This window comes from Acartia tonsa, chromosome 4, assembly GCF_053477335.1.
Source record: "Acartia tonsa isolate MP-2025a chromosome 4, ASM5347733v1, whole genome shotgun sequence".
Taxonomy (NCBI): domain Eukaryota; kingdom Metazoa; phylum Arthropoda; class Copepoda; order Calanoida; family Acartiidae; genus Acartia; species Acartia tonsa.
Window position 1 is genome coordinate 50,817,975 of NC_137263.1, and position 22,702 is coordinate 50,840,676.

Here is a 22,702-nt window from a genome sequence, read left to right on the forward strand (position 1 = left end):
TTTTTTGTGTATTTTTGGCCTAAACAAAGAATATTTCTAAATGCAGTTTAATTTTTGAAATTAGTTGTTTATGGAAAGTAAATTGAATTTTTATAGTAAAATTTGAAAAACTTTATATGATAAAAACTTTTCTGAGGGTTCTAATATTATTAAACTGATAGATAGTAAATTAAGGAAATGCTTTGCTCCGAAATAATATAATTAAAATTTTTGTGTAAATGCATAAATATAGTGTTGAAAAAAGTTGACACATGTCAAGATAGAAAACAGACCTCATCAAAATTACTTTGCTAATACTCTGGAAGATCGGTTCGGGGCTAGCCTAGTGATTTTCTTACCTGACAAAGGTACCTAACAAAGAACTTCACGCCTCACGGGGATACAGGCAGCAGAACGGAATATTGTAGTCATGTTCGCATGGCTCTAGTAATCACAATAGATACTTCCAGTCCAAAAGTGTTGACAAAGTTAGTTACCTAGGAATAAAAGAATTCTTAGAATAAAATAACAGTATAAAGTTATCAGTAATGTTTTAATACCATTTTCGGAATAGGGCTTATAGGCAAAAGACTATCCCTTAAGTATATTTGGGTTTAGGATCGGTGTAAAGTAATACCACCATTCTAAGGTTAAATATATTTGTCAAAACAGGGATTAATGTGTCGCTGATCTGGAAAGGAGACATTGGTGAGAGATTGTAGTCCTGTGATAAAGGATTGCATTTGTCCCTGGAACCCGGAGGCGACCCACGGTTAATGGTAGATTGCGGTTTTGCTTGCTTAGAAATCTTCTTTGAAGAAATTATAGATTTCATCTTCTCTTTAAGTGGCACAAGCAATGCCAAAAGTTAGAAACACGTTCTCTCATTCGTTGGCTTCAAAACTGTTGGAACTTTTCTCAAATTTTTATTGGTTGGTACTAAATAGCTGTTTCCAAACATTACCACCAATAATTTTAATCTGAAAGGGTTAATTTGTTTTTTTATAATAAGAACAAGGAACACATGTATTTCATGTAGTACACCTTGATTTAAATTATTAAATATTTATAAACTTTATTCCTATAATTATGTTATTTTAAAAGTCCGTACGTCTGTAACGAATACCTCTTATTGTTAATTTAGACATGTTGTGTTGTCAACTTTGGCATACTTTTGTTTATTTTTTGGTGCTTCAAAGTATAAATATGAATTTTCGCATTTTTTGGTTTTGTAAGACTCGGCAGCAGTGCGTCAGCCGCTTGTAAGCCTCATTGAAATCGTCCTATTATAACTTTAGAATTCAGCTGGATGTATGAACCTTTAACTAAACAGACAATCCATCTTTTCAGAATTTTATTTTTTGCGCACGAGTGGGTTTAGATTTGAGGTTTTTAAGCGGCTGCCGAGCCCAAGTTTTTGTTTTAAATGAATAACATTTAACCTAATTTTTCAGATAATGTTTGTTAAATCTTGGTGAAAATGTGAATAAGATGTATTTTTTGATGGAATTATAAAGATAAAAATGATGGAATATTTTTATATTGTACTGGGCATTTTATTTTACAGGTAATCTTTTTTATTTATCATTCGATTTTGTTAATTTTTTTACTAGAAAAATTAATCTTAAAATATTTTCATATGAACCTAATTTTGGTATTCATTTATAAATGTGGTTATTGAAATGATTTACAGTTAATTCTATATTTCTAAGTTTTTCTTTAAACTCATTAAATTCTGAATATTACTCTGATCTTTTGTAACTTTAAAAGGTATATTTTACAAGGACATATGATATTAAATTGTAGAGTTGCTACGCTCTATATATTATAACATTACATATCACAAACAACCAAAAAATTCTACTAAATTCAAAATTCATTAATGTTCTAAAATTTATTGACAATTGAAAAAATTAAAATGGAAAAATTCAAACGTTCGTACATACATTTTATATAAAATTAAAGAGTAGCTTTGTTGTATCGAAACTGTCGGCCAGTAACTGCAGAAATGGTCTTATGACGTACGGTCTTGGTGGTATTATTTATTAAGTGGCTACGCTTCGCAGGTTATATCTTGTAGTTACAAGATACTTCATACAATTGATAGGACAATTTTAACATTTATAAAGTATTTAATTAGAGATATCCGTTACTCCAGCTGACAGACAAATATTAAATGGAGAATGGCTTCGCTTTCAAATATTAGACAATAGTTATGGAACATGTTAGAAATTAAAATTTTCCGGCATGTTAATGATTAGTTATGGTAAATTACATCATAACGGTTTTGCTATTTAAAAGGATACTCTATCCATTTTTTCTGATGACAGTGAATACAAATTCGAGAATAGTTATTTATCGCATCGTATCACAAACAGCTTTCCGCGGATATTAAAATTTAAAATTATATGATTATAACCAGTTTTGTAAGCCCTGAGATGCTGAAGGCACGGGCTAATTCATATAATTACATATAATACTATACGATACATGATTTTTCACCATGGCATATTATAAAAAAATCTTTTGTACGAAGAATCATCGCCAAAAAAACATTTTCTGTGTAGACTAAAAAATGCACTGTAGTTTTAACACTAATGCTTTTTTTGTTACTTTATTTAAACTAAAAAATCTTATTTTTATTTCAGAGCCTCTTATATTTTACCGTAATAATTTTATTAAATCGTACTTTCCTTTTAACAGACAATACAATGTATGAATGAGAATGATATCTTAATTTGGATTTTTAAAAGCTTAGCTGTTTGTTGTTAAATTCCGCATTTCAAAAAAGTGTGTCCATAAACTTATGACGGTTAGCTTTTTCATTTTTTCCATATTTAAAATTTTAAATATTTTATTTCACGAATCTTCATTAAAAAAATCAAAGAGAAGGGGAATCTTCTCCATAAAATATAGTCAGTGGTAGGGGGGGGGGGGGAGTAACCCTGCCTAACCTTACAATAATGATCAACTTCATAACTTGTGAAGAATAATTATTCTCGTATTCATTCGAATCCGGTGGATAGGAACCGGTTCTCATCCATACGAAAAAACTATGTCTAGCATCGTATTATATCCAGCTTTCTACGAATATAGAAATGCACAATCATAAGATTAAAACCAGGTTTTTTAGCCCGTGCCTTCGGCACCTCGGGGCTAAAAAACTAGTTTTAATCTTACAATTGTACATTCTATATCAGCGGAAAGCAGTTTATAATACGATGAAAGAAATAACTATTATGTAATGTTTTTGTAACATTATTTTAAGCAACTATTATAATCAGTCATTATTATACTTAAAATTGTCATAATATTTTTTTGTTCATATCATAAAATATTCAATAATAGACAGCTTTCCGCGGATATTAAAATGAAAATTTACAAGGTTGAAACCTGTCTTGTTAGCCCCGAGGGGCCGAAGGTACAGGCTAACAAAATTGTTATGTATTTTATGGTTTTTATTCGTAGATGCTATAATTGATTTTTCAGTATGGCTGAGAACCGGTTCTAATTTAGTTGATAATAATCGGTTTCGAAGCCATACTTGAAATTTTATTATTTCTTTAGAAAATATTTTAGTGTGTGGTAATGTGCATTACAATTTTTATACATTTATCGACGAGACGATAATGAAATTTTCTTCAGTTGTATTATCTCCTAAGTCCCGTTTAAAAGTGATTTGGTAAATTGTCTACACTGTGGGCTAGAATTGAATCAAGACAAAAGTAAGTGCCGAGCCCTAGGACCTATGTATGGTGAAAATAGACATAAAACCATGATTATTCCAGGTAAAACCAAAATATTTCAGCGGGTGCTTTTTGAGAAAATTAGATTTGAAAATTTCAAGTTCAATTTTCACCCCCTAGTGTTGCCGCATAATCATGACAAGAAAAGCAAATATTATTTATTTTAAATTTTGAACAACTTTGCTTTTATGAAGTCCTTCTTAAAATCTCTCTATATATGACTTATTTAAGGCTGAATTTTTCGTGACCTTTGCAAAGCAAGTGATAAAAATGGCCATTTATTAACTCCCTTCAGGAGTGGTTTTATGAAGAACTTTATAAAAGCAAAGTTGTTTTCAAAATTTTCAAATCTAATTTTCTCAAAAAGCCCCCGCTGAAATATTTTGGTTTTACCTGGAATAATCATGGTTTTATGTCTATTTTCACCATATATAGGTCCCAGGGCTAGGCACTTACTTTTGTCTTGATTCAATTCTAGACCACAGTGTCTAATGTTTTTAAACAAATATCATTATATGTTAAAAACAAGTGAAACAAGGATGACAACATCTATAAGAGAAAAAATGGATATATTATTACTTGGATCTTACACCAGATTTTCATGTTCTCTAATAAAGTGAGCCTTATAGCGGGCTAAAATAACCCCTTTAACGCATCTCCATCCCTCATACTGGATTAACGAACTGGCCAATAAATGAGTTCCATGTTAGCAAGCCAAATGGCGACAATTTTTTCTTGTCATAATATCCACGTATATTCTACATCTATAAAAAAAAAGCTAAATTATGGACGTCATGACTTAAAAACATAAGAGCTACAAAACACTTGACACTCAAAATGACACTTCATTTAAAATTGCTGTCGACCTAACAGCAGTAACACTTTTAAAACCCTTTTTAAGAAAGTAAAAAAATTATTATCTTAAGTCATGGTTCGAAGAGCCCCGTTGGGATAGTGCTCTGCAGGGGGCTAAAAACCCTTTTTTATAATGAAAATTATGAGGGGAGTTTCTGTGTTTTCGGTTGTGGCTTACCTACTGACATACAGACCAGAATTTTAGAGCAAGAAATAGATTTCGCTCTTGACATTCCAATATTTGTAGATAAAATAAATATCAGGGATCTAAAGGGATACGACAATGAACGATAAAATTATGTCCATCCTTAATGATGAAACACAAAATTACCCCTTCTGCAGATTACAATTGGTGGTTAAAACGTTTTGACACTCAACTAAATGAACCAATTATTAAAGTTCCCAGTGTTGTTGAGCCATCAAATAATAAAAGGTTATTATAAAACCTTGGGGACTAGTGTAATAAACAGCCCAATATCTCCTCCCTCCCTGAATAAATGTACTTATTTACAAATAGGCAGAGAGAAAGAGGGGATAATGGTCTGTTTATTACGGTAGTCCTATGATAACGTTTTCTTATTCGCTGGCTTAACAACTTTGGGGAATTTAGTGAATTTTGTTTTTATTAAGTTGTTTGTTCAATTGATTCAACCACTAATTTTATTCTACAGAAGGGGTAATTTATTGTAACATCATTGGGGATGTACATCAATTTATCGGCCATTGCCTTATCCCTTTAGATCTCTGACAAATAGGACAATTGATATCAAACTAAATATCATTTTTTGTACTCTAAATATAAAATTAAATAATCTATTTAGAACAATGGTGAGACTTTTTTATCTTTGCACAATACAAAGTTATTTAATAGTAAAACAATTTCAAAATCTATTACAGCTAACATCTGGTCTAATTGTAAAGTGAATTTGCTCACTGGATGTACAATATACGTGGATGATACAACTGAAGAAAAATTATCATCAATTTAGGTTGCAATTTCCCCCTGCATTTATTGGTCGGACCAATTATCCAGTAAAGAGAAAGAGGATGGAATAAAGGATTAGGATGGGGGGAGATCGTTATTTTAGCCCACTACAGAGTTACTTTATTATAGAACATGAAAATCTGGTGTAAGATCCAAGTAATTATACATCCATTATTTGCTCACATGTACGTTACAACTTGTTGCGTACCGTAGCTACTCTATAACATCAATTTGTTTGACTATAGTTGTTTTTTTAGTCAATCTATGCAAAGAGAGAAAGGGGGGATAATGGACTGAATAATACAAGTCCATAAAGTTTTAAGATAACGTTTTCTTATTCATTGGTTTATTAACTTTGGGGACTTTAGTGAATTTTGTTTGGTTGGTTTATTAAATTGAGTGTTTAAATGTTTCAACCACTAAGTTTATACTGTAATTTTGGGAACACAGTAATAGTGTCTGACTGATTATGACGTACCAAAAAAAATTAGCCAATGAGAGGCAAATAAAAATTTTACCATTGGTCAATAACGGCCTCTCATTGGCTAATTTTTTTTGTTACGTCATAATCAGTCAGACACTATTACTGTGTTCTAATTTTGGGGATCCACATCAATTTATATGCCAATGTCTTATCCCTTTAGATCCCCTGCGTTCTATGGCTTTCAAGTAAGTAACTTAATATCTATTTCAAACCGATCGTTCTTCTATTTAAAACGTGATTTTCTCGGCTACTATTTTAGATAGACTGCTGAATTCTTGTTTAAAATTTTTTTTTCGTTTAGTATCCGCAGAAAGCTGTCTATAATACGAATATAATATTTTTTACTAATTTTTCTAAGACTCTGCTACTTTGTCTGTCATCATTCTTGTGAAATGTCCGCTGTAGGATTGGATACAGTTTGAGTTAATTAAAATAATAATATGTTTCTGTTATTAATGTTAGTTTTTATAAACATTTTTACCATAGTAAACGTAAATGTAATCGAACAAACTATTATTTCTTTGCAGTGGCGCAGTTACTTTTCAAGTAGCTTCTGTCCGTACGTCATTAGATTAGGTGTGGGTTTTATCAATAGGTTATCTGTTGGTTGTTAAAATAGCTGCTACTAGCGGCTATTCTCATAGTGGCCTCTAAGGACCATTTGAGGGCGGCGGGTTAGGGAGAGTCGACGCCCCCCCCCCCCATATTTAGATTTTTAAAGAAACGACTTTTCAAAAAATTTCGGTTGGAGGAATCTTTTTTTCTAGGGGAGATTTTCCTTGGAGGTTGGGTGTGGTACACTCCCCCAAAATAGTTATATACCTTCCCAGGGCCTATAATAAGCTACCCTGTTAAGGAGAACCCGATCGGTTCAGCGGTTAGCAAGATCCTTCGGTACAGACACACAGACAAAGAAACAGACAAACATCCTGTTATTTAGTATAAGGATTGTTGTATCCCTGCATCCTTGAAATTATTGCATTATCTCAAGTTTCCTTCCTCAATAAGAATTACAAAATTTTAACAAATTTCCAACTTTTTGCAAGTGGAGGGTTCGATGGTTTGATGCCAGAGAAAAGGGTACATATGCTTTTTATTGCACTAGTCTCAAAAGTTTTATAATAACGCATTCTTATTCGTTAGCTTAACAACTTTGGGGACTTTAGTTAATTTTGATTGGTTGTTTTATTAAGTTGAGTGTTCAAACATTTCAACCACTAATTATAATTTTCAGAAGGAGTAATTTTTTATATCGTCATTGGGGAAATACATCAATTTATCGACCATTGTCTATTCCATTTAGATCCCTGGATGCAACCCCTTTATCCCCAGAAAAAAAATGTATCCAAGACAATTGTGTTCAGAGTTTTCAATAATTGATAGTGGGAGCACTGTAAATAAATCACTGATTATGGCATAATCAATAGATTAGATAGGAAATGATATCTTAGGAATCTATGTTTTTAAATCTTTAAAATTTGTCAATAAAAGGTGAATATAAATGTAAATTTCTTTACTAGGTCGCAGTGGTGTAATTATTATATAAAATTAACAGGACTTCTGTCTGTCTGTATCTCTGTATTTAAGGATCTTGCTAATCGCTAAACCAATATGGTTCTCCTTTACAGTGTAGTTTCTGATAGGTTCTGGGAAGGAATTTTTGTGGGGAGGGCCATTCTGTGGGTTAAAATTATTTGTGGAAACGTTTTAGCACTGCTATTATCTTAAAGGGAAAAAACTCAAAATCGATTAAAATTGCTAAATATCAGTCTTCTGTCTTTGCACGATAAAGAGACATAAAATTTGGGTATCATCCTCTTAGAATTTTTTTTTCAATATTGAAAATTTGAGTACCCCGCCCCCCCCCCCCCCCAACGAACTATGAACTCTGGCCGCAGCGCTCGGCCCCCTTGCCTGCCTAGCCGCAGCGCTCGGCTCCCTAGCCTAAAACCTAACCTAACCTAAAATAGTTGTTTGTCGGTAGTCGGGGGGGGGGGGGGGGGGGGTGCAAAATTGAAAAAAATTGAAAAAAAAATTTCTAAGAGGATAACGCCAAAATTTGATTTTAATTTTAAAATAGACATAGTATATCTAGAAGGTTCATCTGACTCCATTTTTCGTCAAACTGAAAAAAGGATTTTCTGCAGACAAATACCTTTGTCTAATTTTTGTTATAATATGCGACGAAATTTTTCGACATTATAATTGTTTGAAAGCTAGAATTATTCTAAGAACTGTTATTCATAACTAACTTATTATATGTTATGTCATATGCTTCACATTATACAAGGGAAGAAAAATGTTTACACGAAATAATTTACCCAAGAAAAGGTTTATTCTAAGTTATGCGAGCGACTATTTATAACTTACTCATATTGCGAACGAAATGGAAAAGAAATGATCTTACGTACCAAGATATGTTAAAGGTTTCAACCAATTAGATTTCTTGAATGTACCTTTATTATTCTCCTATTGGCTGATTAAGACAGTATGTCTCTAGATTATCTCTATTAATTTCAATAATAACGTAACAATGTGACAGAGTTGAATTGAGCGTGAAAACTGATAAAAAGAACAATAAAATAGAATTGTCGAGGCAATTACACTTCAACCGAAAGTGGAGAACAGATTAAGGATCTAAAGGGATAAGACAATGGCCGATAAATTAATGCACATCCCTAATGATGACACACATAATTACTTCTTCTGTAGATTAAAATTCGTGGTTGAAACATCTGAACACTAACTACATAAACCAACCAATCAAAATTCAGTAAAAGTTCTTAAAGTTGTTAAGACAACGAATAAGAAAATGTTTTTGTAAAACTTTGGAGACTAGTGTAATAAACATCCCATTGTCCCCTCTCTCTCAGAAGAACAAATTAACTTTAAACAAGAATAGTTTCATGAAAACTGATGCCTTTTTTTAATGATAAAATAAAGATTACTGTCCTTTCGTGTAAAGACATATAAACCTTGAACATATAGAAATTATATTGTCCTCAATATTAATAAAAACTAACCTAAAAAGACCCATTCCTGCCATATTAATGCCAAAATTAGAGTTTTTTTGCTAGCTAACTTTCACGGACGGACGGACAGATAAACATTTTGGGGACCATCGTTTTAGATGTCTTCAGTCACATACAAATGACGGGATTTTTTTGATTGGCTCAAGAAGTAGAGGCTAGAAAAAAATTTTCAATTTAAAAAAAAGAGGGGAGGGTGGGGGGTTATTGTAGCCATATTCTTGGTTTGAGAGATAATACCGAATTGTCCTTATTGAGATGAAATTTCAAATTTTATATTTCAAGTGTGGCAGCTTTTCTATACGTTTGTTTGTACGTCTGCGTCGTTTTTAGTTGAAGAAATTATTAATATAACATATAAAGAAAGCAAGGATAAATATTTTCATAACTTGCGCAGCAATGGTGCTAAAACATTTTTTAACAATCAACAGTTCACTTATTCAAATATCATGTGTTAGTGATATACAATTTTTAGTTGTTTTCAAATTTTTAAATAAAAAAAGGACGTTTTGTCATTTTTGGCCATGTTCATCGGTTGCCCAATATTTTATAACTCTGACTATCTTATATTTCAGGGATCTACAGGGATAAGACTATGTCGGATAAATTGTTGTACTTTCCAAATAATGATACACAATATTACTCCTTCTGTAGATTACAATTAGTGGTTGAATCGTTTTGACAATCAACTTGATAAATCAACCTATCAAAACTCAATAAAAGTCTCCAAGGTTGTTAAGTCAACGAAGAATACGTTATTATAAAACTTTGGGGACTACTGTAAAAAGCAGTCCAGTGTCCCCTCCCTCCCTGGTTACATTTACTTAAATTGTAGGAAAGCTTCACTCCTAATAAAAAAAAATAAATTTATTTGCTAACATGATTATATTTTTAATTTGTTACAAGAAAGAAAAAAATATTTTCCGATCATTTATTGCACTATTAATTTATTTAGTTTTCATTGTTTCTTTAATTTAATTGAACAAAGAACTGATTTTGATATTAACTGTTCATTTTTATGGTTAACATATTTTGTGAAAATAATTTCTCAAATGTCAAGTTTTAAAAAATGCATGGAGGGAGTGGACATTGAGCTGTTTATTGCACTAGCCTCCAAAGTCTTAAAATAACGATAACTTATTTCAACCACTAACTGTAATCTACAGAAAGGGCATTTTTGTGTATCACCATTGCGAATGTATTTAAATTTATCGGCCATTGTCTTATCCCTTTAGATCCTTGCCTTGCAAGTCAACTGATAAAAACTGCCCTATTTCAATACAGCCGCGGTTACTTTTTGTTCATAAAACACAGATCAGCCGCGGATTTTAAAAAATGTGAGATCTGCAAATTTTTTATTTCGGCCACAGATTTGCACATATTAGGCGGTGCGGATTCATTTTTTAACTTTTGGTCAGCGCCTATAGATTGTCCAAAAAATTTACAGCTGCTATTCAAGAAAGAGGACAGAACCGGCACATATTTTCAGTGCCGGCTTTCAAGTGGGTCTTGGAATATCAGCCTATAGCATCGTAATTATCAACACTGCCAAGTCGCTACAAAAGAACAGAAAGAAATTTGCTAGCAAGCGAAAATGGTCCCCATTACAAGGGCCAGGTAGTTGTCTTGGTTATACATCTGTAATTATTACATTTATTAGATTTACAAAAAAAAATATACAATTGTACATTTCGTAAATAAAAGCAAGAAGCGTTAAATACAAAAGAAATTGTAATTTTCAAATTTTCATGCAGATAATTCTACAATTTTGTTAAGGAGCGAAGCTATTCTTTAATTAGTTTTATACTTATGTGGTTTATATTTATTTTTTGTAAAATAAGACAATCGCCGATAAAAGTACATCCCCAATGATGATTCACAAAAATCTTCTGTAGATTAAAATTAGTGGTTTAAACGTTCGGACACTTAATGAACCAACCAATCAAAATCAATAAAAGTCCCCAAAGTTGTTAAGACAGACAACGAATAAGAAAAGGTTATTATAAAACTTTGGGAACTAGTGTAAAAAAAACAGATCAATGTCCCCTCCCTCCTTTCTAGAATTTTCATAACTGTCTAAAATGAATCCTCTAAAACAGATTTTTTTCAAGCATTATATGCTTACACAAAATCTCCAAAAAATGATGTATTATTTTGCAATTACTCATTGTTATGGTCCATTCGTCCAAGCATACGACCATACGCCTAATTAACTTATTCACTTAATAAAAACAAAAAAATCTTTATTTCTTTAACGTAATATATACATTTGAATTTTCTTGTGTAGATTACTATAGATAAGATGCATTTTTAGACAGGGAATGAGGGAACATTTCGACTGTTTATTACACAAGTCCCTAAAGTTATAAGATAACGTTTTCTTATTCGTCGGCAGAACAACTTTGTAGACTTTTTATTTAACTTTGATTGGTTTGCATATTGAGTTGAGTGTCCAAAAGTTTCAACCACTAATTGTAATCTACAGAAGGGGTAATTTTGTGGTGATGTACATCAATTTATTGGTCATTGTCTTATCTTTTTAGAACCCTGACTATAAAGAGCTTCTATTGAAATGCCACTTTTTATTGACATCATAGTCCTTGATTATAGATCAACAACAATAAAATTATATATAAAATGAATTTTTAAGGACATTATTTCTTTTCAAAATTATTAACTTTTTCATTTTTATTTAATTTTTTTATCTTTGAGTATTGAATAAAGCTGGAGAATTTTTTTGTTGAACTGTTTAAATGAACAGAGAAAACTTATTCAGATGGGATCGGCAGCCGCCAGTAATTCTCAGGGAAATTAATCTTTTACAATTTTTTCAATAAGCTGGAAGTCAATACCTGACCCAAATATGACAAATGCTCTTTTTTCAACGCATTCTAACGGGTTTTAATTTGAGGCTTAGTCGCGGTTGACGCGCGGCTGCAAAGCCCTGTTATTCAGTGTTACATGGATGGTTGGATGATGGAGGTGACAACCCTTTTTTTACCCTCTCAAGGTTTACACTCCATGATAAGACCCTGTGCACGCCACTTTATTTATATTTTTGTTATTTTATAAATATTTATCTTTGTCTCCAACACCCAGAAAAAAATTTACAAAAATTCCTTTGAATTGAGAAGATATTTTGTAAAATAAAGGTTATTCCAGTTTGGCCTTAATACCAATTAATATCCGCTGGATTAGAACCTGTTCTTAGCCATACTAATCATGTATATCATCGTATTACAGATTTCCACGAATATTATAATAAAAATATTGATACCCGTTTTATCAGCCTAGAGGTGGATTCTTAAAAAATATTTGCCCCACTAATCGCTTAGTGGGGCAAAATTGTTTTCGTGAAAAATCCTCCAAAATCACATAAAAATCTACAAAAATTAAATAAAATCTTATGTTAATAACCCTTCTATGATTTTGTTTAATTTTTGTAGATTTTTAATGTGATTTTGGTGGATTTTTCACGAAAACAATTTTACCCCACTAAGCGATTAGTGGGGCAAATTTTTTTTAAGAATCCACCTCAGGTCTTCCGTCTCTTGGTGCTAACAAAACTGATTTTAATATCATAAAGTTTTCAATTTAATATCCGCGAAACTATTACCTGTCCCTACATCCATGAAGTTTATCTATTTCCTCTTCCCTGACATCTGAAAACTATGTAAAAGAAGAATTTATTTTTGTAATATCCCAAACTTGTCATTTGGACCTTTTGGATTTTTGTTTTAATAAGGTTTTGATTGTTAGTGTCTTGTATAAAATTCATAATGATATTTTTAAGAAGGAGGGCGTCCACCCCACCAGAATATAGCCTAAAACCAAAGTATAACCAGTAGATATAATCCCTTAAAAGTGGATCCCTTAAGCTTTAGGCAGACAATCAGATTGACAGATAGATAGAATTTGGCTTACTTTTCAGAGAAAGAGGGGACAATTGGCTGTTTATTACATTAGACCCCAAAGTTTTATAATTAAGGTTTCTTATTCGTTGGATTAAAAACTTTCGGGACTTTAGTCAATTTTGATTAGTTGTTTTATTAAGCTGAGTATTCAAACGTTTCAAGCACTAATTGTAATGTACAAAAGGGGTAATTTTGTGTATCGTCAACGGGGATGTACATCAATTTATTTGCCATTGTCTTATCCCTTTCGACCCAGCCTTGCTACTTATAGGCATCTAAAACTCTTGTTGCAAAGTCTATATGTATGGTTAAAGGATTAAAAAGAGGGGCTGTTAAAGTGTGGTTATATATAATTGTAAAATGGACAAAAGTGAACTTTTTTTTTCTAGTTTATACAAAGTGAAACACACACACGCAATAGGCCTGTTCATTTTTTTGGCCTTTTAACATTTTTCTCTATCTAGTGCTGTTCAGTTCACGGTAAAATGTTTCTGGTATTGAAAGGATCTTTGTGTGTGTGTGTGTGTTTGACTGTCTGTCTGTTTGTACCAAAGGAAAACGCTAACCGCTAAACCGATATGATTCTTCTTTACAGTGAAGCTTCTCATATATCCTGGGAAGGTTTGTAACTATTTTATGGGAGGGTCCCATCATACTCCCAAGCAAAATTGCCCCTGGAAAAAATAACCCCCTCCAAAAAAAATGTTTTTACTTTTCTTTTTAAAACTAAAATAAAAAAGTTGTCGAATTCAACCCCCCGTCACCTCAAATACCCCTAGAGTCCAAGGATAATAAAAAAAAATAATTATAGAACAGGTCTAGCACAAACACATACATACACACACATACAAGAGGAAGATAAGGATAGAGTTTGTAAGTCTGGAAGTTTTATCCAATTCAGAGAATCTGAATGAAAACTGCCAGGAAACAACAAGGACAACAGGGCTCGGCAGCTGCAACCGCCTTGATAGGCAATCGTTAGTCAAAAATAATGTTTTTATGTAACTTATATTTATTTGGCTAATCAGCAGTTACCTAAAGTCAATGCTCCGATCAAAAGTCAAGCTCCATTTTACCGTTTAAGATTTAAAAAATAATCTAGACTTGTGCTATGGCTGCCTAAAAATTGACAGTTGCCGAGCCTTTAACACAATTCCAAGGGTCTTTGGACATTACATCTTACAAAAAATATATCCTGACATTACCATGCACAGTTTTGACAAAAGCTGTATAATCAAATGGTTGCGGTTGTCTGGTGTTCTTAACTGTGCATGAGTTGCACCTTTTTTCGGCCAGGACATAGCAATTATGAGGTTTAGCTATTAAATTGTCTACATAGTACATATAAGGTGCAATGATTTAAATCCTTATTTAAATTTTTAACTCTAATTATTAATTTAGAAAGAAACCTTTCATAATAGATTTATGATTTGATCTAATATTTTCAGGGTAACCGATGGCTTGCCCATGGGAGACAATCACCACCACGCCCTGCTGGGCGGGGTAGATCACGGGCAGGGAGTGTGGACCATCAAGTCTCAGACATTGGCTGGTCAGCCCCTGGATAAATCCAACTGGTACCTGAATGCCCGTCAGCCATCAATGAGGAAATTTTGTCAATCGTCATTATTATTTACAAAACTCTAAGACCAAAATGCTTATTTTTGGGGGTGGGGGGGGGGGGGTGGGGTAGTAGGGGTCTTATTCACATTTTGGTTATTCATGGAGGGAGAGAACGTTGGACTGTTTATTACACAAGTCCCCAAAGTTTTATAATAACGTTTTCTTGTTCGTTAGTTAAACAACTTTGGGAACTTTTATTAAATTTTGTGTATTATCATTGGAGATTTACATGAATTTTTTGGCCATTGTCTTATCCCTTTAGATCCCTGGGGTTATTACAGATTTGAAGCTATCATGTTTGTTGGACAATCCATTGTTCCAAGAGAGATACTGAAGAAAAATACCAGTTTAAACTTTTAGTAAAAAAAAAGATTATGATGGACAAAAAGACCAACACTTGCAGTGAGTTATTAACAGCAGAAACTGACGGAGAAGTACCCGTGCTGCTCACAGATACAGTTATTTCTGACACTGTTCTTAGTAAACAAGAACCTAAAAGAACAACAAGTGACAGTGGAAGTCAGTTCTTGACACAATTTGAATCAGGTAGAAGAACACTTAATTTTAGTTCGGAAGAAGGTTAAGATCGTTAACCGATTATTCTTTGATGTGTTTTCAATAAATAGTTTTACAATTACATAAAAAAACAAGGATGACAACATCCATAAAGCGAAGCTTTGAAACGGTGGGACAAACGAACATTTACAGAGCTGAATAAGCAGAATATAACTGCTTTGATGTAGGATACTGTTTAATGACATATTAGACATTGTATCTTGTTGTAATAGGAATTAGTATTCTAAAAATCAGATGAGTAGGATAATTATATCATACAAAATTTGTTATCAAAAAAGTAATAAAATAACATGTTTGAAATGGACTTACGGACTTACTGGTAACAATTATGAGTTGCTACGCTTCCTAAATCTACCTTACTGTAATAGAAATTATCAAGCAAATTTTGAAATATCATAGGACAATTTTAATATGTTTGACAGGGGCGTCCAAGCTTTTTATTTTGGGGGGGGTAAAATTTTTTTAAGGGGGGGGGTAATTTGGTTTTGGGGGGGGTAAAATGGCGCGCGAAGCGCGCCGCAAATTTTTTTTACCCCCCCCAAAATTTTTACCCCGGGGGTAAAATTTGCTTGGGGGGTGTAATTACCCCCCCTGAAATCTGTTGGCAGGGGTAAAATTTGTTTACCCCCCCCAAAATTTACCCCCGGGGTAAAATTTTTGGGGGGGTAATTTAAATTTTATAAAAAATTTAGTATTAAAAATGCGCGCGAAGCGCGCAAAAATTTTCTTTGTTAAAGATTTTCTATTTTGGGGGGAGTATTTACCCCCCCAAAATGGTTTGGGGGGGGTAAATACCCCCCCAAAAATCGTTGGGGGTGCCTACGGCACCCCTAAGGTAGGGGTAATTTTTTTTGGGGGGGGGGTATTGTTCACAAAATTTTGGGGGTGCCAAATGGCCCATTACCCCCCCCCCCCTTGGACGCCTATGATGTTTGAATCAACAAAAAGAGCTAACCGTTATGGACGTACGGACGGACAGATGACAGACAGACAGACCCTAATTTTATAATAAGTTTCGCTTTAAAAAACTACATAGATCAACAGTTATTATTAAACAGTCATTCTTATCTAATCGTAAAAATTTTTCTTTAAGTTGTTGTGAAATGTGTTTAAAAGTTAAGATATACAAAAACCATTAAATATGTACAACTTTTTAGATTTATATAAAATGTTTGAGCATGTTTGTATATATTACATATATACATGATGTAACTAAATGATTATTCAACTCTTAACATTTAGTTAACATTTATAACTCACTTAAAAGCAATGTCTTTTTAAAAACTATAACATTTTTTGGATCAATAAAAGAAAACGAATTATCGGGTTTCGTCGTATTTTCACAGTAGCTTTTGATAGGTTATTTCAGGTTCGGCTATGTAAATGTTAATGATTGTCTCGCATGGTTAGAAAATAGGCCCGCAGGGTTAGAGCCCCCTCTCCCCAAATTAAGGGGCTAGAAATAGGAAAAAAGCTATTGTGAAAATATGACGAAACCCGCTACTTAGTTTTCTTTTCCTAATTCAATAGACAGAAACTAATTTTAAAAAAGATTTTTATTCAGCTTATTTTTTTGGTCAAAATAAAGACTAGATTTTTTTTCAAAATTTCTTAGCACTAACTTTTGGACGTGTTTATACCAGTTTTAAGTAAAGTTTAGTATTGGTCTAGCTTTACAAAATTTGATAACATGATGAATTGAGAATTTATGTAAATTTTATAAAAGTTAATTTGTATTTTCTATACTAGGGGTTTGCAGAAATGGGGGGTGTATCCGCCCTACCTAACCAATTAAATTAATGTGGGTTGATAATATCCCCCGCCCGATCATCGAAAGAAAACGTAGTTGCGGGTTTTATTGTATTTTCACAATAGTCTTTGATTTAATTTAGTTAATTTAGGTTCGGATAGATAAAGTAAATGTTAATGATTGTTCCACAGGGTTAGGAAATTGGCCCCGCAGGTTTAGAGCCATCCTCAGAAATAGGAAAAAAGCTACTCTGAAAATACGACGTTAGCGCTACTTCGTTTTCTTTCCACGATCCGTTTTTATTTTATTTTTGTATTATAGCAGCTACTCTTCAAGTTACCCGTGTACCTTTATATTATTTTGCCTTCGATTTGCTTTTGTGTTGTCAATTAACCACTTTTTTAAATGGTACACAGATTAAACAATATAAAATTGCAATTAACCAAGAGAGAGGGGGGTCAATGGGCTGTTAATTACATTAGTCCCCATTATAATTGCGTTTCCATATTCGCTAGTTTAAAAACTTCGGGGACTTTGATTGGTTGATTCATTAAGTTGAGTGTTTAAACGTATTAACCCTTAATTTTAATCTACAGAAGGTAATTTTGTGTATCATAATTGGGGATGTAATTGTACATTAATTTATCGGCTATTGTCATATCCCTTTAGATCCCTGACCAATGATACCACCGTTTTCCAGCTCCAAAATGAAATAGTTTTTGTGTTTTTTTAGGCCAACCATCTATCAGTAAACTATCAGAACTTAAAAAAAGCAAAGATACACCTGAAATTCAAGAATCTACTCAACCCCACCAACATTTCCAAACAGATGAAGAGTTAGCATTTACAAATGCTGGCACAGGACATGCCCTTGCCAAAGTTGTTCCAGTTACCAGCCCTCATCCTCTCATGTCCTTGTTGAGCCAGGTACAGCTGGCGAATTCTGGAGGACCTAGCGGTCCAGCAGCTGTCCTTTTTAATCCTGGCACAGAGGCTGCCTTCCAGGCAGGGGCAGACGATCCTGTTACCAGCCCTCATCCTCTCATGTCTTTATTGAGCCAGGTACAGCTGGCAAATTCTGGAGGAACAGTCGGAGCCAGACAGCCACCAGCAGCTGTCCTCTTTAATCCTGGCACTGAGACTGCCTTCCAGGTCGGGGGAGATGATCAGCAGCCCGAGGGTATAAAGTATCCGAAGCTGGCTGTTCACAAGGTGAGTATGAACAAGGACCAGGCTGACCAGCTGATGAACTTCCTGGCCCAGTCGGAGGGCAATGTGATTGATGTGGAGCTACTTGAGCATCACTTTCCCTGGCTCAGGCTTGACAATGGTCAACTACCAAGGTATTTTAAAGAGCGAAGCTTTTCTAAATTTAGGTTCGGTCCGTACGTCCGTCAGGAACGGATAGCTTTTTTCGTTAATCTAAACATGTTGATTCCTGTAGTAGTTTAGACTGATGCCTAGGACAACAAAGTACAATGTTATGCATCTCTATAATCAAGTACTTAATATGTAAGTATGTCCTTAAATATTATCCTGTATTTAAGCAGTTTTTCAACAGATTTACTTACAATTTTGTTTCGACTGTTATACATTTATTTTCTGATTATTCGCTTTTGACACTCTCCAAGTGTTATTGTTCATTTGTTCTGCCGTTTCAGAGCTTCTCTTTTATTGATGTTTTCATCTTGTTTTTTTTAAATTACGACAAGATTATTAAAAAAAAATATTTGGTCAATTCAATCGATGTTTTATATGCCTTTTTCATTCCCGCTTATTGCTAGGAAGAAAAAGTCCACATCATCGTTGGATGCTGAAATTATAAGGTAAAAAAGAATCAAACATTCATAAAAGAAAATTATCTATTTTATAAATTAGTACCTAAGGTTTTTTTGTCTGAAGCTTAAGATATCGAAAACAACTGAACTGATTAAGTTCTCCGATCCTTTTTGGCCTTTTTTTAAAGATTCTGGCCACGGGATGGTTTTAGGCAATTTTCCTACCCCGAACTATACCCTGTTAAATAGAACGTTCCTAAATGCTAAGGGTGCAGCCGTTATCATATATTACATAGATAATAATAAGTCAAAAATAGCATATTCCTTAAAATGTCTGTTGAGCACTGAACAACCCCCCCCCCCCCCCTTTATTTTGGAACTTTGAGAAAAATCACCAAAATCTTTTTTTAAATGTTTACTTCGCATGATGGATGTACATTGTAGAATATACGTGGATGATGTAACAGAAGAAGAATTGTCGTCAATTTAGATTGCAATTTCCCCTCAATTTAATTGGTCGGGCCGTTTATCCAAGTAATAATAAATCCATTTTTAGATCCGTATTTGCTACTGAGATGGAAGCTGACTCCTCTATAGAGAATATGACTGCTATACTTGTATTATTTAGATCTGTATTTGCTACTGAGATGGAAGCTGACTCCTCTATATAGAATATGACTGCTATACTTGTATTATTTAGATCTGTATTTGCTACTGAGATGGAAGCTGACTCCTCTATAGAGAATATGACTGCTATACTTGTATTATTTAGATCTGTATTTGCTACTGAGATGGAAGCTGACTCCTCTATAGAGAATATGACTGCTATACTTGTATTATTTAGATCTGTATTTGCTACTGAGATGGAAGCTGACTCCTCTATAGAGAATATGACTGCTATACTTGTATTATTTAGATCTGTATTTGCTACTGAGATGGAAGCTGACTCCTCTATAGAGAATATGACTGCTATACTTGTATTATTTAGATCTGTATTTGCTACTGAGATGGAAGCTGACTCCTCTATAGAGAATATGACTGCTATACTACAACATGGAAAAACCAATGAACCCTTAACTTTAGTAAGTCATTCTATCTACTCTACAGGGTGCCACGAAGCAGCTTCTAGTGCTATATAAAAAATTGACGTATAATAGACCAGTATTTTTTGTAATTGACCAATGGAAAAATGTATACTGGCCTATAATTAGTCATTTGTTTTGTATGACGTCATTTTATATTAGGCAATAAAAGCTGCTTCGGGTGTTAGTTTTAGATCCATAATATAGGTTAAAATATAAATTATCATACTTTTGATTAGTTATTGAAGCTCCTTACAGTGCCTATAAAAAGGGGGATAAATTCATTATCTTTTGGCCAAAGTGTCCCGAATGACGTCATACTATAATAATGGATTATACATGCATGTATACTGGCTCATTTTCAAAATGCAAACTGTTATTTTAATAATGTAGCCATCTTTACACTGCTGTATTAATAAAAAAGTAATCCCTTTAAAAAATCATATTGCATAGAAATAGGCTAATAAATGCCTTCTGTAATCTATTTAACTGAATTTTAAAAAAATTGTTTTTGTCGGTTAGATATTTTTGTGACGCACCCTGTATTTAAATGGATTATAAAATATGTCTGTAATTAGTGTTAAAATGTTATATCATATCAATTTAAACAAGGATAAACACATTAGAAAATATAAAGAATTTAGGGATCTTAAGGGATAAGACAATGGACAAATATAGTATTTCCCTGATGTTGATAATCATAATTACCCAATATGCACATTAAAATTGTTGAAAAGTTTGGACACTGCTATTTCTAACTTATCCTTTGAAAATGCAATAAAGGTGACCAAAGTTTTTTAGCTAACGAATAAGATACTAGGGATACACAACTTTGGTTCCAGTAAAATTTAAAGTAAAATGTCCCCTTCATCCCTGATAAAGAATAGTTCAAGAGTGTACAGTAAATACGATTTTGGCTAAAATGGGCAAATTATAACTATAGCGGTTTAAATAGTAGCTATGTTAAAAGAATGTTAGTGGTTATTATATTTTAAATACTTACATTAAAACTATATTAAAATCCAGGGAGCTAGAGGGATAAGACATTAGTCGATAAATCTATGAACGTCTTAAATGTTGATACACAAAATTACCCCTTGTGTAGAATAAAATTAGTGGTTGGAAGTTTTAACACTAAACCTAATGAGCCAACGATTAAAATAGAAATAGATCTAAATTTAATTTCCTTGACTGTCTTGAACTTTGGGCAATAGAACTAATTTTGATGTTGTCATCGTTGTTCATAACTAATTTTCTCGTATTCATTCGAATCCGGTGGATAAGAACCGGTTCTCATCCATACGAAAAAACTATGTCTAGCAATGTATTATATCCAGCTTTCTACAAATATAAAAATGTACAATTATGAGATTAAAGCCAGTTTTTTTAGCCCCGAGGTGCTATATCCGCGGAAAGCTGTTTATAGTACGATGCGAGAAATAACTAATATGAAATTTATAGTCTCCATTTTCTTAAAATTTTCATGATAAATCTGGTTTTCACGATCTTTATCTCTGATTAAAACTATATTAATAGTTATTTCTCGCATCGTATTATAAACGGCTTTCCGTGGATATAGAAAGTACAATTATGAGATTAAAACTAGTTTTTTTTGCCCCGATGTGCCGAAGGTACCGGCTAAAAAAACTGGTTTTAATCTTATGATTGTACATTTCTATATTCGTAGAAAGCTGGAAATAATACGATGCTAGACATATTTTTTTTCGTATGGATGAGAACCGGTTCCTATCCACCGGATTCGAATGAATACGAGAAAAGCGCTTATCTTTAATTTTAGGAAGATACAGATTTTTCAGTTGAGCTAATCTCTAAATCACAATCTCCTGTTTTGAAACAAGAATTGGAGCCATCAAAATTACAAAGAGAACAGGCACAAATATATACTGAAATAATCTTATTCTAGCTGATAGACCGCTATAGGCCACTAGAAGGCCCTTTAGGGCGGAGGGGGGAAGTGGACCCCCAACCCACTTTTAATTGTAGTTTTAAAAAGAAAAAGTAAAAAAAAATTTCACATATTTTTCATCCATATTTAGCCACGGCTATTACTGCTGTTTGTTAAAAACAGCGGCTCCCGAACCTGATTATAATCATAATGTCCGATAAAAAAATTCAAACGTTGCTCTCATGGACGAACATCCTTTTTCTAAACTAGTTTCCCTTAAAACAACTAAAAATTAAAAGATAAATTTTCTTTGTCAATAATAATTACAGCGTAATATTGTACAAATGCATGCCGAAACATTGCCTTAAATAATTTTTGGTGCTTTTCCTTAAGGTGTAAAAATGTAAAAAGGGGGAGGGGGGAGTTTTTCTTAATGTCTGAATTTGCAGTTGCCCTAACCATGCGGGGCTATCCTGTTTACAATTTAACCTATCCTAAAGTAAACACAAGTAAACATGAAAACTTCTACCCCCCCCCCCTTCTCTCTAATTTTAAACTAGGCTTCCAAACAAAATAATTTCGTCAAGTTTATCTAGAATTTAATTATTTACGTATAAATTTTCTGCCTAGCAGTTACAAACGGCAAACATCAACCTTGCAGAAGAACCAGAATTTTCTTCTGAAAAATCTGTTGAACTGATTGAGAAAAAGTCTTCAGCAGCAGAAATTATCGCACGACTGGAGAATAAAGGCAGTGATAAGTTACCTAAAGAAATAAAAGATTTGCTGAGACAAGTGATGGGTGCTAGTGGTGGGGAAGGGAAACAGGGAAGTAGCTTATACTGCCTAATAAAAATGACGTCATACAAAACAATTGACCAATTGTAAACAAGAGGTGAATTTTTAAAAAAAACTTTTGCCTCACTAAAATCAGTTTGCCCCACTAAAATTTTAATGGGGCAAAATTATCCCCACTAATTTTTAGCAAGCCTCAC

General features: G+C 33.1%; 1 protein-coding gene across 1 annotated transcript; it reads left to right on the top strand.

Annotated features, from left to right (window-relative positions):
* The first annotated feature begins 1,431 nt into the window (after nt 1-1,431).
* LOC145315525 (uncharacterized) lies at nt 1,432-22,595 on the top strand. The gene is made up of 8 exons (XM_080155508.1): nt 1,432-1,546; nt 14,441-14,597; nt 15,017-15,161; nt 17,675-18,284; nt 18,726-18,767; nt 19,708-19,801; nt 21,600-21,692; nt 22,338-22,595. Exons 1-8 carry the CDS (start codon nt 1,503-1,505, stop codon nt 22,593-22,595), a joined length of 1,443 nt encoding a protein of 480 aa, XP_080011634.1. The 5' UTR covers nt 1,432-1,502.
* The last annotated feature ends 107 nt before the right edge of the window (nt 22,596-22,702 follow it).

Bases quoted from the DNA above. Each gene is read 5' to 3' on its own strand.
- LOC145315525 (XM_080155508.1), top strand. From the start codon at position 1,503: ATGATGGAATATTTTTATATTGTACTGGGCATTTTATTTTACAG. The intron at 18,285-18,725 runs GTATTTTAAAGA...GCTTATTGCTAG, and splicing joins GACAATGGTCAACTACCAAG to GAAGAAAAAGTCCACATCAT. The intron at 21,693-22,337 runs GCACAAATATAT...TTTTCTGCCTAG, and splicing joins CAAAATTACAAAGAGAACAG to CAGTTACAAACGGCAAACAT.